General features: G+C 41.0%; 1 protein-coding gene across 1 annotated transcript in view; it reads right to left on the bottom strand.

Moving 5' to 3' along the window:
* The window catches only part of Lrp2 (LDL receptor related protein 2), a 157,258-nt gene that overhangs the window by 78,703 nt on the left and 58,365 nt on the right, over positions 1 to 20,190 (bottom strand). The window contains exons 10-22 of the mRNA XM_051166627.1: positions 19,049 to 19,177; positions 16,310 to 16,479; positions 14,964 to 15,187; positions 14,192 to 14,398; positions 12,717 to 12,919; positions 10,500 to 10,640; positions 8,655 to 8,858; positions 6,888 to 7,080; positions 5,495 to 5,620; positions 4,437 to 4,567; positions 1,727 to 1,864; positions 1,155 to 1,436; positions 114 to 356 (exon numbers count right to left, since the gene is read on the bottom strand). Of these exons, the coding sequence (XP_051022584.1) occupies positions 114 to 356; positions 1,155 to 1,436; positions 1,727 to 1,864; positions 4,437 to 4,567; positions 5,495 to 5,620; positions 6,888 to 7,080; positions 8,655 to 8,858; positions 10,500 to 10,640; positions 12,717 to 12,919; positions 14,192 to 14,398; positions 14,964 to 15,187; positions 16,310 to 16,479; positions 19,049 to 19,177 (2,391 nt within the window). The remainder of the gene's footprint in view (positions 1 to 113; positions 357 to 1,154; positions 1,437 to 1,726; positions 1,865 to 4,436; positions 4,568 to 5,494; positions 5,621 to 6,887; positions 7,081 to 8,654; positions 8,859 to 10,499; positions 10,641 to 12,716; positions 12,920 to 14,191; positions 14,399 to 14,963; positions 15,188 to 16,309; positions 16,480 to 19,048; positions 19,178 to 20,190) is intronic.

Below are 20,190 nucleotides of genomic sequence, written 5' to 3'. Positions count from 1 at the left end.
TTGACAGGAAGAATAGAATTGTAAGAGCCTTCCAGGAAAGAACTCAAAGGCTAGCGATTACTCCAATCTAGATACGGGGCTAACCAACCCAGAGAGACCGGCATAAAACTCACGGCAGTTCTTTTCGTCTGATCCGTCTGAGCAATCATTGTCTGTGTCACAGACCCAGTTTTTTGGGATACACATGTGATTGTCACAGGTAAAGGAGGTGGATGGGCAGCTTGAAGGTGAACTCGTGGGGCAGTTTTGCTCATCACTGCCATCTAAGCAGTCATTCTGTTTGTCACAGCGCCACTGGCTGGGGATGCACTGCCCACCGTGGACACAGGTGAAAGCCGAAGGCGAACAGGAATTGTCTAGAAACAGAGTGGTTCACATTTTTATGAGATTGTTCCTGTAGAGACCAAGTTCTTCTCACCTTTCAATACTACATCATGAAAACTAGGAGAAACGCGAGGATGGTTTAGGTTTGTTAAGTATGAAACATACCGTGTATGTCTACACATATGCATATACCCTCTCTTAACCATCAAAGGAAGACTATGATGTATATATAATTAAATTAGACTTCGAGAGATATGCAACTCTTCCCAAGCTCTAAAATAATGCGTCTTTCTCTCTACAAGCACTGGTTGTTACTGCTACGAGCCTCATTTTAACAGATGCTTCTTTGAGATCTCAAATTGTCTTCAATTTTTTCATGGGATACTTGGGCCTTCTGTAATGCCAACTGTTAGGCCTGAAACTTCACGGACTAGAATAACATCAAGAGAGTGTAGAGGTAGAGACTCACACCACTCCAACCCATTTCACTCCAAAAAGGGGGCTAAGACAGTAGAGCTGCAAGCAATGATTCTGTGATACCGCTCTCTCCATTGATGCTGGTCAAACCCAGGGCCCTGTTTGTGCTAAGCAGTTTCACTATGAACAAGCTCTATATCCTCAGCCCTGATTTGGCTTTTGAAGATCTTACCAAAATGAACTGACTACACTGGTCCAAAGAACTAATGTCTAACCCATTATAATATTACCGACGAATCGTATGTACTGCTTGCCTTCCTTCGTGATCTGTTGCCATGCACATAGCCCATGCTTTTATTATTGCGTATCTGCTCTAGTCTCCTCCCCAAGAACCCCAGTGCACAGATACTTACTAAATGCACCACACTGATGTTCATCACTGTTGTCATGACAATCATCCTCTCCATCACAGCGGAATAAATTGGGCACACACTTGCCATTGTTGCAGGCGAAAGAGAAGGAGCCACACTGCTGTGTGGGTGGCTCATTGGCTGGGTCCCCCTCACATGTCATTTGATCCCTCTGAAGTTTCATGCCATAGGGGCAACCACATATCCGCTGGGAGTTTGGAACTGGGAAGCAGAAGTGGCTGCAGTCGCCATTGGAATGGGTGGGCTGACTGCAGTAGTTAGTGCCTGAAAATGAGAAAAACAACCAGATCCGAACTTTGATTGGTGCAGGAAGACAGATCAAAAAATGAAACCATGCCAGATTCAAACAGTATGAAGTTAGGAGTCAGCCCACCAAAGACAGTATCCGGTTTAAATAAAGAAAAGTGCCACGATGTGTGTTTCCAAGAACCCAACTATGTGGCTGACAGGAATATAGCACTAGCAGGAATTATGTTGAAGAAACAGTTAAAGGGAAAGTGGCCACCAAGGCAGATAATATGTCCGTATGGAGAATATTTGGAAACGCCCCTCACCAGTCTGGAGGTTAGCATCATATGCTTTCACATCCATTATATTGTCAATGCCACTTCGAATAACTGTCAGATCACCACCATCAGACTTCTTGACTCGAAGAATAGCACCCAGTCTCCAGTCTGTTAAAAACACATGATCTAAGGGGGAGAGGGGAAAGAGCAGTTAGCATTTCAGATATATAATGGTATTTAGTAGTAATTAGGTTTAAACCTCCATAGATAAACATGAAAAGGAATCTTAAAATTGTGTTCTTATCCCCAGTCAAACCTTCAACTGTGAAAAGGAAACAGACCTACCGTCTGTGAGGCCAGTTCTAAGTAGCCTGATATGAGACTACCTACTATTTTTAAAGCTCAGTTTCAATAAGAAGCTTTGCCAGGCGGTGGCGGTGTACCCCTTTAATCCCAGTACTCAGAAGGCAGAGGCAGGCGGATCTCTGAGTTTGAAGGCAGCTTGGTCAATAGAGTGAATTTCAGGACAGGCAGAGGCACACAGTCTCAAAAAACCAAAGACGGAGGAGGAGGAGATGAGAAGAAGAAGAAAGAAGGAGGAGGAGCAGGAGGAGGAGCAGGAGGAGGAAGGAGGAGAAGAGAGGGAGAGGGGGAGGCTTTTAAGAAGGAAATGTGCAGATCTCATCCCCTAAAAAGTATGTTTAAGTAAAAATGTCAACAATTGCATAAACACCTAGATACGACCCTAGTAATTTAGATTTCAGCAGTGAATTCTGTGTGAAGCAAGACCATAATTAAAAATTGCAAGTAAGCATAACATGCTTACAATGTCACCTATGTTAGAAAATCAAGTTTCCTCATCTGTGCTTCATACTAGTAAGTCATTAAGCTGCTAAATCTTATCTCTCTCTCTCTTGCAAATTTCTACCATTCAGAAAAGTATCTCATTATATTAAGAGAGATGAGGAGTCCAATCAAATGTCTAGTCCTGTGCAGTATACTATCAAGAAAATCTAACTAGTCTTTCAGTAAAAGAGTAATGATTTGCACAGTGTTATGAAATAAAACAGCATTCCATACCAGTTCACAATGAAGCTAGGAATGGTAGCATTCATCTTCCTGAAACTGAGGAATGAGTGTGAAGGGTTTCAGTGAGCCTGGGCTATATAGGGAGACCCTGTCTTCAAAAAAAATAAAAATAAAAGAGAGGAAGGAAAAAAGGAAGCAAGGAAGCAAGGAAGAAAATAGAAGAAATTCATAACTAAAGTCAGAATTGACTGACACTAATACTGTTTCGGGAATATACTATGGTTCTCATGGGTGTGTGCTCAATATTTTACATACTGATCCAAAAGATACCCAAACATGCCAGCATATAACAGAGAAAAGTTAACATCTTAAAAATGTTCCTATGTACTAGCTTGTGTCTGACGATATTTGAGAGGGGGAGTAAATATGGAAGAGGTTTATAATTGACTCATCTCATCAAAAATCTCAGAACATTTTAAAAATATTTTTAAAATACCACACACCCCACAGATAGATGGCAAGCTGGGATATCTGTTGCTTAAAGCACCATGCTAAGCACAGCACAGGGGGTTTCAACAGGGACACAAGTAGTTTATACACAGGGCTTTGGTCACTCCTCAAACTAGACAAATTACCATTTGTCATCGTGAATAGCCAGGGTGAATTGCAATCCGTCCTCAGTCTCTGGGCCTAGCTTTCTGCACATACTCTGTTCATTTATTTGGACAGGGTCTCACTAGTCAGTTTACTCCGTTGATGTTGGTTTGTGAACTTGCTCTGCAGCCCAATTCTGTATGATTCTCCTGCCTCAGCCTTCCAAGTGCTGGGATGACAGATACCCACACCACAGGCTTTTGGGCAGAAGTTACACAGAACCCTGTTTCGGGAATAAACAAGCCACCTGTTTTATCTGCATGGTCTTGCTTTGCAGGCAAACCATGGCTTGACTATGTGGCCCAGGCCGCTCTCATGGTGATCCTCTTGCGTCAGTTTCCCAAGTGAGTGTGTGCCACCAAGACTGGCTCACCATATTATATTCTTATTCTCAAGAACTCAAGCCACAGAAGCAACTCGCCACTGAAGAAGGTAGTTGAGAGAAAGAAGCCACAGTTGGGCTGCAATCATGATCACTACTGTTTCCCACAATTCCATGACTCTCAGAAATCTTTGCCAGGATTATGAAAATTATATGTAAGTAGCAATAAAAAAAAACAATCTGTTCTTCTATTCTTCATGAGTCATATTTTGGGATGGAGATAGAGTCTTGTGGAAAAACATTTTCCTAGCATGTGTGAGACTTTGGTTCAGTCCCCAGGACTGGGGAGAAGTAAAGTGATCTCATCATTTTTTATGAAACAAAGAGGACATTACCTAAGTGTCCGACAAAAATCTTCCAAGACATTCAATGAATGTACAGTGAAGAACATATAACTGTCCTTCCACAAGGATTCTGATGAGGCTCATGCCAGATCACAGAGAAATTCTGCAGCGACTACTATATACACAGCTCTTGCTATTTTATTCTCAATAATGATTTACTGTTTCCTCACATACTACTATCTAAACACACACTCAGGAATTATACAGTAAATACTATCGACTGCTAATATCATCAAAGATCCTTCTAGAACTTTCTGAAGGTGAAAATTTCTATCAACAAGCAAAACATATTTCTACATATAATGACCTAATTTAAACAACACATATCTTTTATTGCTTCAAAACATACCTTTAAAAATGGTGAGTCCATATGGATGTGTCATCTGATCTATACGGCCCAGTCTTTTCCTATCTAAACCATTAAAGGTGCTGTGCTCAATTTTATCAAAAAAGGCATCTACCCAGTACAATCGTGAAGCACTAAAAAGAGAGAAAAAAAAAGTTACCTAGTTACCTAATACCAAGAAATGAGTGTCCTGAACACTAAGGACATTGGTAGTTAACTTTCATAAAAGTCCAAATATATCAGGGCTAGAGAGATGGCTCAGAGGTTAAGAACACTGACTTCTCCAGATATCCTGAATTCAATTCCCAGAAACTACATGGTGGCTTACAACTCTGTATATAATGTGATCTAATGCCCTCTTCTGGCATGCAAACATATATGCAGACAAAGCACTGTATGCATAATAGATGGATAGATAGATTTTTTTTAAAGTCAGATGTATCTATTAAAAATTTAAGTTGTATGTATCTCACAAATACAGTAAAGTGGAGACTTGAAATCTTTGAGCTTGGAAATCTGTTTTCCTCCTTGAGAAATAAAAATATTGATGTTAATGTTTAAAAGACTGAACACACTTCTGCCCTTTTTCTCTCATAAACTACTTTAATAATATATATTTATAAGCTCACTGGTCGTATTTCTAGATAGATCATCTCTTAAGAACCCCAAAAGTATTTATAAACAAATATACACGAGTTGATTCATCAATTAATTCAATTGTTCATTACTTCCTGTCTTTAAGATGTCTCTATAAGAAATGAAATACAAGCTAGCTACATTTCAGCAGCCTTCATCTAACTTCTAACATGGTTTAGAACATCATCCATCTTGACCCTGTCTATCTTCCTGCTGTTTCTAAAATTTTCCTCACAATATTTACGAGTGCATCTGTGTTTGAATTCTGTATCATTCAGCATCCATCACTCATCACCTGGTAGTGATCAAAAAGTCTCAGCAAGGTGTGCAGCACTCGTTTTCTTACTCTGCTGTGCCACCATGTGTCCAGTATGCCTCCTCCATGCTCCACAGTGATGACAATGCAGATGTTATCATCTACTCACCTCCAGTCGATGGCCAGGCCATTGGGCCACCCTAGAGTAGTGTTGACTATAGGCGTTAGGTGAGACCCATCACTCCACGCTCTCATAATTTTAGCAGGACGATACCAATCACTGATGAATATATACCTAAAAAGCAGGAGCAAATCAGGAAGGACAACACTGGAACAAGCTGATCACTTAAAGAGCTAAAATCGATTTAATCTCCATATATCAGGTTTGGCATATTAAATTCTAAGTTACCATTTAGGTTATAAATATAAAATTGAAGTCACAATTTAAAATGATATTAAAATGGGTATCCTGGACAAAGAATGCCTAAACTATAATGTGCAAAACTTCTGCCACCCAAAATACTGTCACACACCTTTAATCCTAGCATTTAGGGGATAAAGGTCAGTCTGGTCTACATAGTGAGTTCTACGATAGCCAGAGCTACATAGCGAGACTCAGTTGCATTTTTTTACCTTAAACCACCTGTTATCCAACTTGTGAACCTCTTGCCTCTATCAACACTACCATACCAATAATGCTAGAATAATAGTTATGTGTCATCTTTCATATGCAACATTGTTTCAGGTTACATAGTAAAGTCTTCATGAATAAGAAATCAAAATTTTACTTTCTTTTTATCTGGGGTTAAATATTCAGGACCAACCAGATCACTCTCTATTCATTGTTCTGTAAGGAATTTATAAATTTACATGACATTTATCCCTAAGGTTAGAGAGATAGTTCAGTGATTAAGAACGTTTGTTCATGATATCAGGAGTTCAAATCCCAGACACCTTTTTCTAGCTTCTGGATCATTCATAGGCATCTTCACCTGCACTCATCTGTGCACATACCCTAAACACAAAAATTAATCTAACTCGTGTGTGTGTGTGTGTGTGTGTGTGTGTGTGTGTGTGTGTGTGTGTGTGAGAGAGAGAGAGAGAAAGAGAGAGAGAGAGAGCTCCCCCCCCAGGCAAAGGAACCTGGTTTGATGAGTCACAAGCATTTTTCTTATGCAACTGAGTAACTCAGGCTTGTTCTGAATAAGCTACCAAACATATTTAAAAGTAATAAAACTTTAGACTTCTGTCTCCTCCTGTCTGAGCCAGTACTAATGACAGCACATGAAACAGGGATTCGACGGTTCATACACTGAAAATGAGATGATTAGCCTCCCTTCTAAAGCAAGGCAAGAACTGAATCCTTTCTTGATAACTTTGCTACCTTTAGGAAACTTTAGAAAAACCATACTTTAGAGAAAGGTAACTTAGAAGAAGGGTTCTTTCTTTCTTTCATCATTTTAAAGGTGATTCGCCTAAGCTTATGCCAAAGTTATGCAGTCTGGTCCCCAGGGAAGCAGCACACTGTGGAAGGCATTCGGGAGTTGCGAGCTCTCACGTACCCAGCAGTAGGATGTACTACAATGGACCTCGGATTGTTCAAGTTGCTGATTATCTGTCGTCGGGACTTGTCAGCCAGCCTCATGACACTGACACTCTTTAGCCCTCCATCTGTCCAGTAGAGATTCCTTGAAAGCCAGTCAAAAGTCAAACACTCAACATTTTCCAACCTGTTTGCTGTGACAACTTCCTTTCCTAGAAGCAAAAATATAGTCATATTATTTAAGACAAATTTCCCAACTGCTGCACATTTAAGTGCTGGGTGAAAGGGCATATTTTAAAAACATGTGTGGAATTCTTTAAAGAAAAAAAAAAAAAAACAATCTGCAAACTGCTGGGCAACAATGAGATAAACCTAGAATCTGTTCCTTGCCCGGTTTGGATCTCAAAGAGGAGATATGGGGGTGATAAACAGTACTGGATCTGGATTTACTCCCCTGTGTAACCTTCCAGAGCATGTGAGAAAGAGATACCTGAACTCACCTACTACCACCCAGAGACAGCTCTGAGCTGATACTGCCAGGTACAGGCTGGGGTAGCCCACAAACATTACTGCCCAACCCTCCTGAGAGACTCGGCAGGCTTGTAAGGCCACAAGGGGCCAAGATTGCCAAGGAATCAGAAAAGCTGGTTACGAGGGGGAAAAAAAGACCCTCCTTTTCACTGCACATGCTATCCTTGCCTATGAAAACTTTGTAGCTCCCTTTTCTCCAGATCATTGAGAATAAGCTGGTTTGCAATGGGTTTTAATAAAAAGAAAAAGCAGCCGGGCATGGTGGTACATACCCTTAGTCCCAATATTTGGGAAACAGGAGCAGATTCTGAGGCCAGCTTGGTCTACAAAGAGAGTTCCAGGACAGCAAAGGCTACAGAGAGATGGGGGGGGGGGGGGAACAGAGAGACAGAGAGAAAAGAAAGAAGAGGAGGCAGTGTTCGGTGTTAATAGTAAAAAAGTACATCAGGTGCTTTACATGGATTCATTCACCCTCATGGGTACCATACATGGCTGGGGATTACTATTGTGCCTCTTTCCTGGATGAAGAAGCTGGGAGATGGGAAAAGAAATGTTGCATATAAGAAACATAGAGAGACAGGAGGAAGCAGTAGGAGTCTCCTGTGTGCACAGCTTGATAGTGCACGGTTCCCAATGGAAACAGAGAGCGGGAGAGAACTCCACCTGTCCTCACACCTTAATTAGGGGCTGGTGAGTCACTGGCGACTGAAGAATGGAGAAGTCAAGGGACCACCAGGGTGTGGCTCCAAGAACTTTATCTCATTTGTCAGTACTGAAATATACTTCCTTTAAAACCACAGCCATGAGCCTGGGTGGTGGCACGGAGCCTGTCATCCCAGCACTTAAGAGGTTGAGGGAGGAGGATGGATGGCTGTGAGCTTGGGGCCTGACTGGGTTACATAACAGAGATCAAGACCAACTGGGGTTTTGTAGTAAGACACTGTCTCCAACAAACTTACAAATACATCCAAGCTTGGTTATAACATGTTCTGAAAACAAAGGAGAGGTGTCAGAGAACAGAGGTGGCTCGGATCTATTAACCCCGAACTTAAGGTGCTGAGGCAGGGGGATTCCTGCATGTTCCAAGCCAGTGTGGTACAGCAAAGGAAAGGAAAGAAGAAGGTCAGGGCAAAGCGTGCGTGCGTGTGTGTGTGTGTGTGTGTGTGTGTGTGTGTGTGCACGCGCGCGTGCAAAAAGAATAAGTATTGGTAGTATAGGAAAAGCAAATCCAATGTCAACACACACACTTCCTCACCTGTGCCATCGATTTTTTGTTTATAAATTATGTCTTTTGATAAATCTGAGAAGAAGATGGTGCTGTGTTGGGCATCAAAATCAATTCCAACAAAGAAGGAAGGACTTCCTGTGACAGGAACCATGACATCTTCCTGAGTGGAGAGGGTGAACGGGATCCCACGCACGGCCGTTCGCGATGAGAAGAGCAAGAAGTTCTTAACAGCTGCAGAAAAGAGGAAAGACTCTGCACATATATTCCTCAAGTATTCTAGATAATCATTAACTCTAATTCTGAGAGAAACAACAACTAAACGTATAGTAATTATAACCGAAAACCACAGTCTAGAAAAAAAGAGATAAGCAAATATAACGGTCACAAGTATTAACGTCTTCTTCTCTTGTTGTTGCATTTTATACACAAATAGCATCTATATTCACATCCCTGTTACCCTTTCTTGTGTTTGAGGTCTTGTGGGTGAGCTCCTGAGTCAGCAAAGGCCAGAAGAAGGTGTTTTAACCCCTATTCCCATAGACAGTGTCTCTCGCTGAACCTGCAGTTCACTTGGTTACAGGGCCCTGAAGACAGGGAGAGAGAGGGAGGGAAGGAGGGAGAGAGGGAGCGGGAAGGAGGGAGAGAGGGGGCAGGAAGGAGGGAGAGAGGGAGCGGGAAGGAGGGAGAGAGGGGGCAGGAAGGAGAGAGAGAGGGAGCGGGAAGGAGGGAGAGAGAAGGTGGGAAGGAGGGAGAGAGGGGGAGGGAAGGAGGGAGAGAGAGGGAGGGAAGGAGGGAGAGGGGGTAAGGGAAGGAGGGAGAGAGGGGGAGGGAAGGAGGGAGAGAGGGGGAGGGAGAGAGGGGGAGGGAGAGAGGGGGAGGGAATGAGGGGGAAGAGAGTGAGAGGAGAGAGATTGAAGAAATAAAAATGAAGGTGTAGCCAAAATATAAAGTCAAAACTGAAGAAATTTTAAATCAAATCACTAGGCGATATTCTATTAAAAAAAAAAAAAAACACAGCTTGCTTGTGAAGTTAACAAATTTGTCTGAATTAAAATAAGAGCTCACGTGTACTACGTCAGAGGCAGGGATAACTGGAGAATAAGAATATGTCAAGAGGATGAACAGAGTCATAAAAGGGAAATGAGCAACAGTATTAGTGAAGGGCATCCGCATCGTGAATAGACAGGCTCATGACCCAGGAAAAAGGGTGGCGTCCAAGAGAGCCCGCGTGGGTGGTGTGGGGGAGGAGGGAGAGGAAGGACACAAACAAAAACTACTTTGGAATATAGCAAAAAGGCCATGTGGCCTAGACATCACTCACAGGAACGAGCAACTTCCCATGCCATCAACATTAGGGCTAGCACCTAAAGTAGACACAGCAAGGTGATAGGCAGAGCACAAGATCTGGGGTTCCAAGCTCAGCATTGGTGGGGGTGGGGATGGGGGGGTGGAGGGGTGGGTGGGGGTGGAATGTGTAGAACACCAAATGTGTGATACACAGCTATGACTCTAGTACTCGGGGCGCTGAGGTAGGAAGATCATGAGTTCCAGGCCAGTCTGATCTACGTAGTAAAACTGCCTAAAAAGCAAGGAAGTTACTCAAATCCAGTCACATAGAATTTAAAGGCTATAACTAGTAATTCACAAAGAAGGAGGAGGAGCAACAACAGCAACGGATTCAGAGGATGGGGAGATCAAGAAAGCCCTGAACAAGGACTCAAAGGGAAAACCTCAATCTTCGGATTGTTCCACATGCAGAGAACACTGCACAGTGCAGCTAGCCCGGTGCGCAGCAGGGACTATCTGGGCAGAAGCAAGTACACACAAACCATGCGATGCCTGCCGGAAAGACAGTTATGGTGGATTCCTTACCCACACAATGGCGCTCATCGGTGTCCAGTTCAAAGCCGAATTCACACTTGCAGCGGAAGCCCAGGCCGCCATTATCCGTCCTGTGACTGAGGACACAGACCTGTTCACAGCCTCCATTGTTACTTCCACATGGATTGCTGGCTGGGGAAGCACATGGATTAAAATGCAGTGAGAAAAAGGCAGTAACACAGCTCATACACAGCCATCTGGGACACCTCCAGTGGCTACAATTCAAGAGCCGTTAGTCCTACTGACCACTGTGCCTCCGGCCACCCTTAACCTGTCACTCTTAAATCAGTAGTAGCAAAACCAGGGCTCCTGCCGATTCTTTTTCTATGAGATTCTTTTTTCTGAGGTAATTATGTTACAGTGGACTAGCCTCCATTAAATAACTGCTATGACTCCAATTCAGAAGATACACCTATATAATTTATTCCTATGATGTTTTCCTATTGTATATATTTTCCTATCACACAGAGTACATATTTTGCAAGTTGGTTAGTGTACCACCAATCGCTCTAAAAAGTTGCCAACATTTGAGTATTTGGCTAAAATAGATCTGGTTCTAAACCCTACGCATCCCTCACACAACTAGTTCATGCCTTCAGATATCTCACTGCAGCCTGTGCTCAAGGCTGCCGACGCTTGTTCTATCTGCTTTATAAATTTTGTTTTTCATTTGCTTTGTGTGTATGAGTGCTTGCCTGCACTAATGTCAGTGCACCATGTGTGTGCAGAGAGAGCATTAGGCCCCCTGGAACTGGAATTAGACTGCGCTGAGCCTCCATGCGGGAGTTAGTGTAGGTCTCTTCCTGCCTGAGCCTCTCATCTGCTTTTCAAATTGGCTTCAGAACCTTTGACTCGCAACTGTGTTGATTTGAGGAAATCATAACTAGACATCATTCAGAGTCAAATAACACAACTAATATAGATATCTGAACAGAATATGGTATCTTTTTAGCTGGGTGGTGGTGGAGTAGACCTTTAATCCCAGCACTTGGGAGGCAGAGGCAGGTGGAGCTCTCTGAGTTTGAGGCCCGCCTGATCTACAAAGTGAGTTCAGGACAGTCAAGGCTACACAGAGAAACCCTGTCTCACAAAAACAAAACAAATCAAAACAACAACAAAACAAACAACGGGAGCTTTGAACTCAGGAACCCCTAAATAAAGTCTGAAAAATCATTCCAGAGATTTCCAGAATGTTTTAAGACCAACTGTATCACATTAAATGTTATCCATCTAAATGTATCTAGTATGTGGTTATGTGATTTTGTTCTGGTATGCATTTTGGTTTTTGGTTTTTACTTTATAGTTTTTCTTCATTCTGCATAGATTCCTCAGTCAACATGAAAATTCTAAAACAAGCATCTTTCTTTAAATTGTGATTTATTAATCTTTCCACCAACATCACCTTGGTTTCAGAATTTCTTTCCTTTTTTTTTTTTCTTCAAGGCAGGGTTTCTCTGTGTAGCTTTGGCTGTTTCTGGACTTACTTTGTAGACCAGGCTGGCCTCAAATTCACAGAAATCCACCTGCCTATGCCTCTCTGAGTGATGAGATCACAGATATACACCACCACAACCAGCTAGAATTTCTTTTTTTTTTTCTGATCCACAATACAGAAAATAGCCATACAACACAGATAGACCCTACTCTAAAATAACAGTATCTGAATTAAGATTTCCTCATGCATTTTTCAAAATCAGTACTATCCACTTTCTGTTACTAAGGCTCTATCGTAGAATTCAAATTCAAAAAACTACCTGCCTCTGCAGGTATTAAACATTTAATTAAAAACATTTGCAAGCAAAGATTTGATTAGGGACCAGACAAGCATATTCTGTCCATGAAAGCTCTAATGCACATCAAAGAAAAAATACAAAACATACTCATCAAACGAGCAGAAAACAAACTTGACACCAAGTAAAATGAGCACTTATATCACCTAGGACCCAGTGTCCTCAAATAGTGGTAGTAGGTTTGCAATAGAGGATAGGTGGTTGGGCATAGTTCATTTGCTGGGCAGGCTCTGAAATACATACACTACAGGAGCCAAGAAACGTCAGTTCAAGGAATCTCCTTGATAATTGGTATCTTCAAATGTCAGGATCTTCGGAGGTTAACATGCCAGACAGACCTGAACAGCACCCAAGTCTCATGCGGTGCCACATCATTAGTTCCTATAACTACAAGGTGGTCAATAGTCCAGAGACCTACCATTGGGCTGCCTGAGAGCATGGTAAACTGTCACTCCATAAGGCCTCGGGGAAGACTGGTGGTACACTTGAGGATTGCTTTCTGTGAACTTATTTGCTTTCATCACAGCCAACTTTGTCCAATCAGTAAAGAACACATGTTCCTCAAACAAGCTTATTCCAAAGGGATGGGGGATGAGGGAGCCTCCATGAGCTACTGTCTTCCTGTTAGAAAAGAAAAACGCATGTGTCATATTACTGTTGCTTGGTTTTTTGTTGTTTTGTTTTGTTTTTGTTTTTGTTTTTGTTTTTTTTTAACTTTAATGAAGGGGTAATTTGTTCAGCTGAATGTCTAAAGACCAAAATCATTTCTTGTTATAATACAGAATGAGTTTAAATAGACATATTCTGGGATGCTTTTGAAATCCCTCCTTATTATGTAGAATAGTGTTTCTTAGAAAAGACAGCTGAGACCTAACTGTCAGGCAGAGGTAGCATGCTTCCCAGCATCTTAAGGTCCCAGGACCACCAAAGCAAAGGAAAGACAGAGGCGTGGCACAAGACAGAAATCAACCATTCCAGATTGTTCTGCGTTTGAGGGGGAAGTTACTACTTTCTCAGTTGCCCTTCACATATTCAAGGTTGCCTCGCAAATAAAAGGCCAAGACGTGACACCACAGAGTCAATATCAGAAATCTGGTAAATGATTCCTCAACAGTCATTTCCTATTGCTCAGTGGGAAATTGTTCTAGAGGGCATGGAATTCAGAGGTGAATGCCCGGCAAATACCCACTGCTACCACTCTTAGCTGCTGGATGGCACTGTCCTCAGATCAGGATTGTAGCAGAAGCATAGTGCTGCTTAAATAGGGAGAAAAAAAAAAAAAAGACAAGATATTGAGTAAAAGAAAAGAATAAAGCCAGACCTGGTGGCACATGCCTTTACTCCCAGCACTTGGGAGGCAGAGGCAGGCAGATCTCTATGAGTTCAAGGCCAGCCTGGACTACAAAGTGAGACCAGAATAGTCAGGGCTGTTACCTGTGTCTCAGAAAGAAATGAAGAAAGAAAAACAAAACAAAACAAAAGGAGCAGACAATGAACAGCACAACTGACATAAACAATCATTTGATTAGACACAAGACAGAGTGATTTTGCAGGAGAAACTATCATCCAAAGGGAAAATGTTACCAGGCCCTAAAAAACAGTACAATGAAAAAGATGAAAATATACACAATAAAAACCATAATGAAAGTAATAATAATAAAACTAGGAATATAAATGGGTCTTGCGGGTTGGTTTGTTTTGTGGCAGGTTTATCTGTGTGTAACCCTGGCTGTCCTAGAGTGCTTGGTCACTGTGGGCACAAGTCAACACAAAGATCAATCAAGCTCTCATTTCACAAAGCAGTATTTTTAATTCTGGTCTTTCACATTTACACAATTTCTCCCCAACTTTATAAAGCCATAAAACAAACAAACAAACAAACAAAAAACTTACCTTCGAATTCCATCATATGTTACAGTTTCAATGTAGTCATAACGAGAGTCCACCCAGTAAACTCTCTTGGACACCAGATCCAGAGTGACCCCAGCAGGCCATCCCAGTTTTGTCTTTACCAGGTCTTTCCGGTTGCTGCCATCCATGAAGGCTCGTTCCACTTTGGGTTGCCCAGAAAGGCTTTCCCAGTCCGTGAAAAACAAATAGCTACAAAAGAAGAGTAAACAATGAAAGAGTCTGCTTTATAAGTTGACTTCAGCCTCCTAAAACTTGCGTATGGGGAGTCTAGGACATCTGCATGTTAACCTAAAGGGAGGTAGACACGTGATGTGCTCTGTTGGTTCACATGGATGATCAGCTTAAGGTCTACAGGAATGGAACAAGTGGGGAACAGAGTGCTCACAACGGCCTTCCCTGTTAAGAACCCTGTCAGCTAGCTCACATTCAACTGAAGTCCCTTTATATGGGTGGAACATAGTAATGCCATATTATAATAACTAAACTGAAACAGAGCCCACAGCTAGGTAAATGTGGTTAAGTAAGAAGGCACTCACACCAACACATCAGGTGTTTTCAGGGCACCAATAGGTGTATTTGAATTATAGATCCTCAAATGGACTTAGATTTAGTGAACTTTGCTGTTAAAGCCTCTATACATAGGAACCTACTAGAGTTCTAGGGTACAAAAAAGGAACTCAGAACTAACCTCCAATGAATCCAGTGGGGAGTTAGATATTATGCAAGGAATGGGTACACTCTTATGGTCACTTACCCCACAGTTGGGTCTAGGGCAATTCCCCTAGGATGCCCCAAGTCTTCAGTTATGAGAGTAACACGCTGACTTCCATCCAAGTTGACCACATCAATACGGTTGACCTTTGTCTCTACCAGATAGAGTTTATTATTAATCCAATCCACAGCCAGATTCTCTGGAGCATCAACAGAAACATTAAGAATTTCTTGGGTATTTAAGCCACTAATGTCAGTGGAAAAAACCTGAAAAAAAAAAAAATGCCACAATCATTATATTTTTTAAACATGAGCACAGATCCTGTTTTCCTATATTTCGTTATACACACACACACACACACACACACACACACACACACACACACACACTAATTTGTTACCTCAACCTTATAAACAGCTTGCAATTATATTTTACGGATTTTTTTTTTCAGAGTACATATAGGGTAAATACATGGTTGGATTTTATTTTTCATTATTTTTATAAAGATTTATTTATTTACTACAGCAGCCAGTGCTGTTAACAGCTGAGCCATCTCTCCATCCCATGGTTGGATTTTTATGGCATTTTTATTTTGTTTTGTTTTTAAACCTCCACTTCTCATCTTTGGTGTAGTTTTTTTGTTTTGTTTTGTTTTGTTTTATGGTAAAGATGATGGTAGCTTGTCTTGATTTTCAGTTTATTCAAATCAGAATTGCTAATGATCAAAATTCAACTTTGTGTGTGATTCCTTAATTAGAATCTTATGAAGGCATATTTGGTTTCATGTTCAAGGAAATGCAACAAGAATAAACAAAATTCTATAACTCTTTAGGAGTCTCTGAAATATATGTTTTAAGAATCTGTATTAAATCAAAATTCTACAAAAAAAAATCTTCCTTTCTAAGTAAAACAATATAATGAACTTTTGGCTATAACATTAAAAACTGCCAGCACTTTTTGCCCAACCCTCAGTTACAGTTCCATGTGCAAGATGAAGGGTTTTTTTTTTTTTAAATCTGATTTTTATCATGCAAGTAAGCGGAGTATTTTTATATTTTAAATGATTGAGTTTCAGAAATGACTACTAAATATCTCTCTGGTTTTGAAAGGTTTATGATTTCTTTTAATTAGGCTTTTGGACTCCTTTACGAATAAAATTAAAAGTTGCTCAAGGCTAATTGAAATAATAGCTCTCTTTGTCCCACGGGTCACATGTAATGGTATAGCATGGAAAAGGCGCTGACTAACATAAAATATCTCAAGGGCTGTTTTTGTCAGAAAACAAAGGAACTTTGCCCTCTTCTCCCCCCCAAAAATGAAAAGCTATCAACACTTTGTGCTTTAGGGTCCATCAACTCACAAACTATGCCCTTGAGTTTTCTATTTACCTTTCCTTGTATGGAGTCTGTCCAAAAAACTCTGTGCTTCTGATAGTGAAAATCCACTCCCATTGCTACGCCTCGGTTTTTAGACTCTGCTAGAATCCGGAAGCTTCTTCCATGAAGATCTCCAAGCAGCAAATCCCGACCATTGGAGAAGATAATGGAGGCCGCGCTGACTACAAGCAAGAAGGAAGACAGCAAAACCAGTGAAGAAAGAGTCACTGACGTCAGAGGCCATGCCTCCCATGAGACAACCGCCATTCGGCCTGTCTTACAGGAGGTGAACTGGGCCGCCAAGATGCTTAACGAGGCAGTCAGTGAGTTAGAGCAGTGTCCTCGCTGCTGGTCCAATGTGGTTAGGAAAAGAGTCCAGCAAGTCTCTTGATTTGGATACCTTATAGCCAGATTACGTTCAGCTTCTATACAGAATGCATCTTAAAGGTGCATGCCTTTAATCCCAGCACTTGGGAGGCAGAGGCAGGCGGATCGCTGTGAGTTCGAGGCCAGCCTGGTTTACAAAGTGAGTCTAGGACAGCCAAGGCTACACAGAGAAACCCTGTCTCAAAAACAAAAAACAAAACAAAAAAGAACTCCAGTAATGTATGATTGTGGTCAATGCAAAACTACACTTACATACTCCCAAGTATGCAAAATAATGATGACATCACTCACTGAGTCTTATTAGTAGTGACTAAAAATATGGTTGACTGATCTTAAAAATTATGTGCATGGCTCGAGACGTGGCTCAGTGGTTAAAAGCATTGGCTGTTCTTCCAGAGGATATGGGTTTGAGACCCAGAGCCTGGAGGACACCCCACAATTTCCTATAACAGCAGTTCCAGGTTTTCTGATGCCCTCTTCTGGATTCCTTGGGTACCAGACACGGGCAAAACACCCAGAAGCATTAAAAAGTTAAAAAAAAAAAAAAAAATTTAAAAGGTCATGTGCATTCAAAGCTGGAGTTCTATGCCATAATATAAAGTAATGATTAAAGCAGGGAGCGGTGATTCCTTCCTGGAATTGCACTCAGGAGGCTGCTGAGGCAGGGGGACTATGCAGAATTTGAAGCCAGCATGGGCTGCATAGTAAGCCCTAGGCCAGTGTGCCCTACAGTGTGAGACACTGTCTCATAAATTTCCACAAAAAAACTAATAATAACCAAGGAACACTCTTTGAAGACCAGGTAGCTTAGTTTTACAATTCAGCTTAGTTGTTTAGGGGTTAAGACATTTTTAGGTCTAGATAGATGTTTTAAGTTGATAAGGATGAGGAATGATAGAATTGATTTACATTCAGAATTTTAGGCTCACCAAGATAGGAAAGATATTTTCTTCAAGGCTGCCAAATACAAATACAAATAGTCAAAACACTAAGAATGTAACATTTATATAATTCCCAATTGTTTCATGGTTCTTCTTGCTGTAAGTAGTTTATTGCATATATATGTGTAATAATATAAATGTATATGTTTAAAAAATTAACAAAAAGATACATAAGTAAAATTAGCAAATGCCCATGTTTACTAGTACATGTTAAAATGGGATTAAATATAATTGTACTTTTGTTTTGCATTTAATTTCCTAAAATTGAAATGAAGCAAGGACAATTATTTGTGGGAAAGGAAATACAAATCTTGGGAGGAAAAAAGTTCAAGGATGGAAGAACATATTTATATATGTACTAAGTATGAAGATGCTTAAGCTTTTTTATCATGAAACTGTTTTTATTTTGTTGTCTGGAAACAGAATCTCACGTAGTCCAGGATGGTTCAAACTTGCTGAGGATAACCTTGAACTTCCAGCACCTACCTGCTAGGATTACAACCATGTGCCAGCCATCACTCCAGACTGGTCATGAGCAGACTGCCTATTCAAAATGAATAAAAGTAGCTGCCAAAATCATCTGTACCTAAGTGCAAGCATAATATGCAAAAAGAAAATAAGGTTGTCCTTTTGGGTCACACAGGCAGTATAGTCTTAGAAGGCACCAGGAGCATTAAAAAGCCAAATGTGAAATGATAATTGAAATAAAAAAGAGCTAAGAGCTGGCCATGTGCCTTAATAGAATGAGGGAAGAAAGGAGTTAAAATCAACACCCAGAAATTCCTGATGATACAGTGATTTCCACAAAATACCTAGAATTCAATGTTTGAAAACAAACAAATTTAGCATGTCCATTTTGTAACTTTCTACAGATACTTTTCACACATTTGTAATAAGTAAATTAATTAAAGGTTAAATATTTGTGCCAGTCAAATGCAGACATAAATCTTAATCTACAATTAAATTAATTAAGTGATACAATAGCCTGGGCCAATAAAGAAGTCACTAAAAGCCAGGTGTAGGCATGCATGCCTTTAATACCAGCACTCGGGAGGCAGAGGCAGGCAAATCTCTGAGTTCAAGCCCCGTCTGGTCTACAAAGTAAGAGACCTTTTTCTCAAACAAACAAACAAACAAACAAAACACTGAAATTCAAAGATACAGTGCGTGCTTGAGGGCTTAGGTTCTGAAAGGGAAAAGGGAAAGGAGAAAAGAGAAAATAGTAGCAATGTCTACCACTGCTACACAAATTGGCCCTCAATAATAATACACACAGTTAAGGCTTATCTTTGCTTCCGGGCCACAGGGCTGCGTGGCCACTCTGTGGTGATAAAGCCGTGGACATAAATCCTGTTATTCCTTTTGTCATCGGCTATAGAAGGACAATGCGAGAAGATAGCTGCTAAGAAAGTCCTGTACTCACAGGAGTCGTTGGATTTGCAGTGCTGCCCGCGCTCCAAGATGTAGCCTTCCTCGCAGAGGCACTGGTGATGGCCTTGCCGGTTTTCACACTTCTGGTCACAAATCCCCCATATCTGGCAGTCGTCGAAATCTGCCACATGAGAGAAGCACATGCATAATCATAATCACGGGGATTTCTTGGGGATTCTATGTCCAGGGATTCATCACATCCTTGTCCAGAGAAGGACACAGAAAGAAGCAGGAACTGAAGACAAGCATTTTCATCAGACTCATGTTACTGGGTCGCACTGTTATTATTAATTAATATTGGCTTACAGACTCGTGCGTTTTGGCACAAAAAAAATACTTCCCCTAGAACCTGTGCTTTTCCAACCATAGCCATTTGTTCCCTAGTTACCCGAACAAAGTTTCCTAGCCTCGTCTGCCACATTTCAAGTCCCCGATAGCAACCTATGACACTGATTACAAGAGTGAAGATAGAGGAATATTTACATTTGCCAGAGAGTTGTATGGGGCAACACTATTTTTGAATATGTAAGATGACCTCTTCACAAATTTGGGGATTTCTGCTTAACCAAATGCCTTTGCTTTGACCTCAAAGTCATAGGCAGCCTAAAACTATCTTCTGCTTAGTCTTTCATTATTCATACATTAAAAAGTGTTCACTGAAAGCTAGAGAGATGCCTCAGCGATTAAGTGCACTGACTGCTTGCTCGTCCTGAGGTCCTGAGTTCAATTCCAGGCAACCACATGGTGGCTCACAACCATCTATAATGTGATCTCATGCCCTCTTCTGGCCTGCAAGTGTACATGCAGGCCGAACACTGTACACATAATAAATAAATCAATTTTTTAAAGTGGTTCATTGAATGTCCCTTACATAAAAGAGATACACATGTCACACACAAAGGACAAGACTTCTAATATAAATGACATTTATAACAACATTATAAGAGACTTTGTTTAAGACTGTAAGGTTTTGGGGGATGCACAAACTGCCCTATCGTTGGTAGACTGGTACATTTAAATACCCTTTATATCTATGGCTCCTCCCTATCTAATTGTGAGCAGCTTCCTCGTGACCTCTAGCACTAAGAATGCATAATAATTATAATTCCGTATTTATTAGTTTATTTAATTTTG

Source organism: Acomys russatus, chromosome 24 (genome assembly GCF_903995435.1).
Source record: "Acomys russatus chromosome 24, mAcoRus1.1, whole genome shotgun sequence".
In the NCBI taxonomy this organism is placed as follows: Eukaryota; Metazoa; Chordata; class Mammalia; order Rodentia; family Muridae; genus Acomys; species Acomys russatus.
The sequence above is the reverse complement of the archived record's forward strand: the minus strand, read 5'-3'. Positions and strand labels throughout refer to the sequence as shown.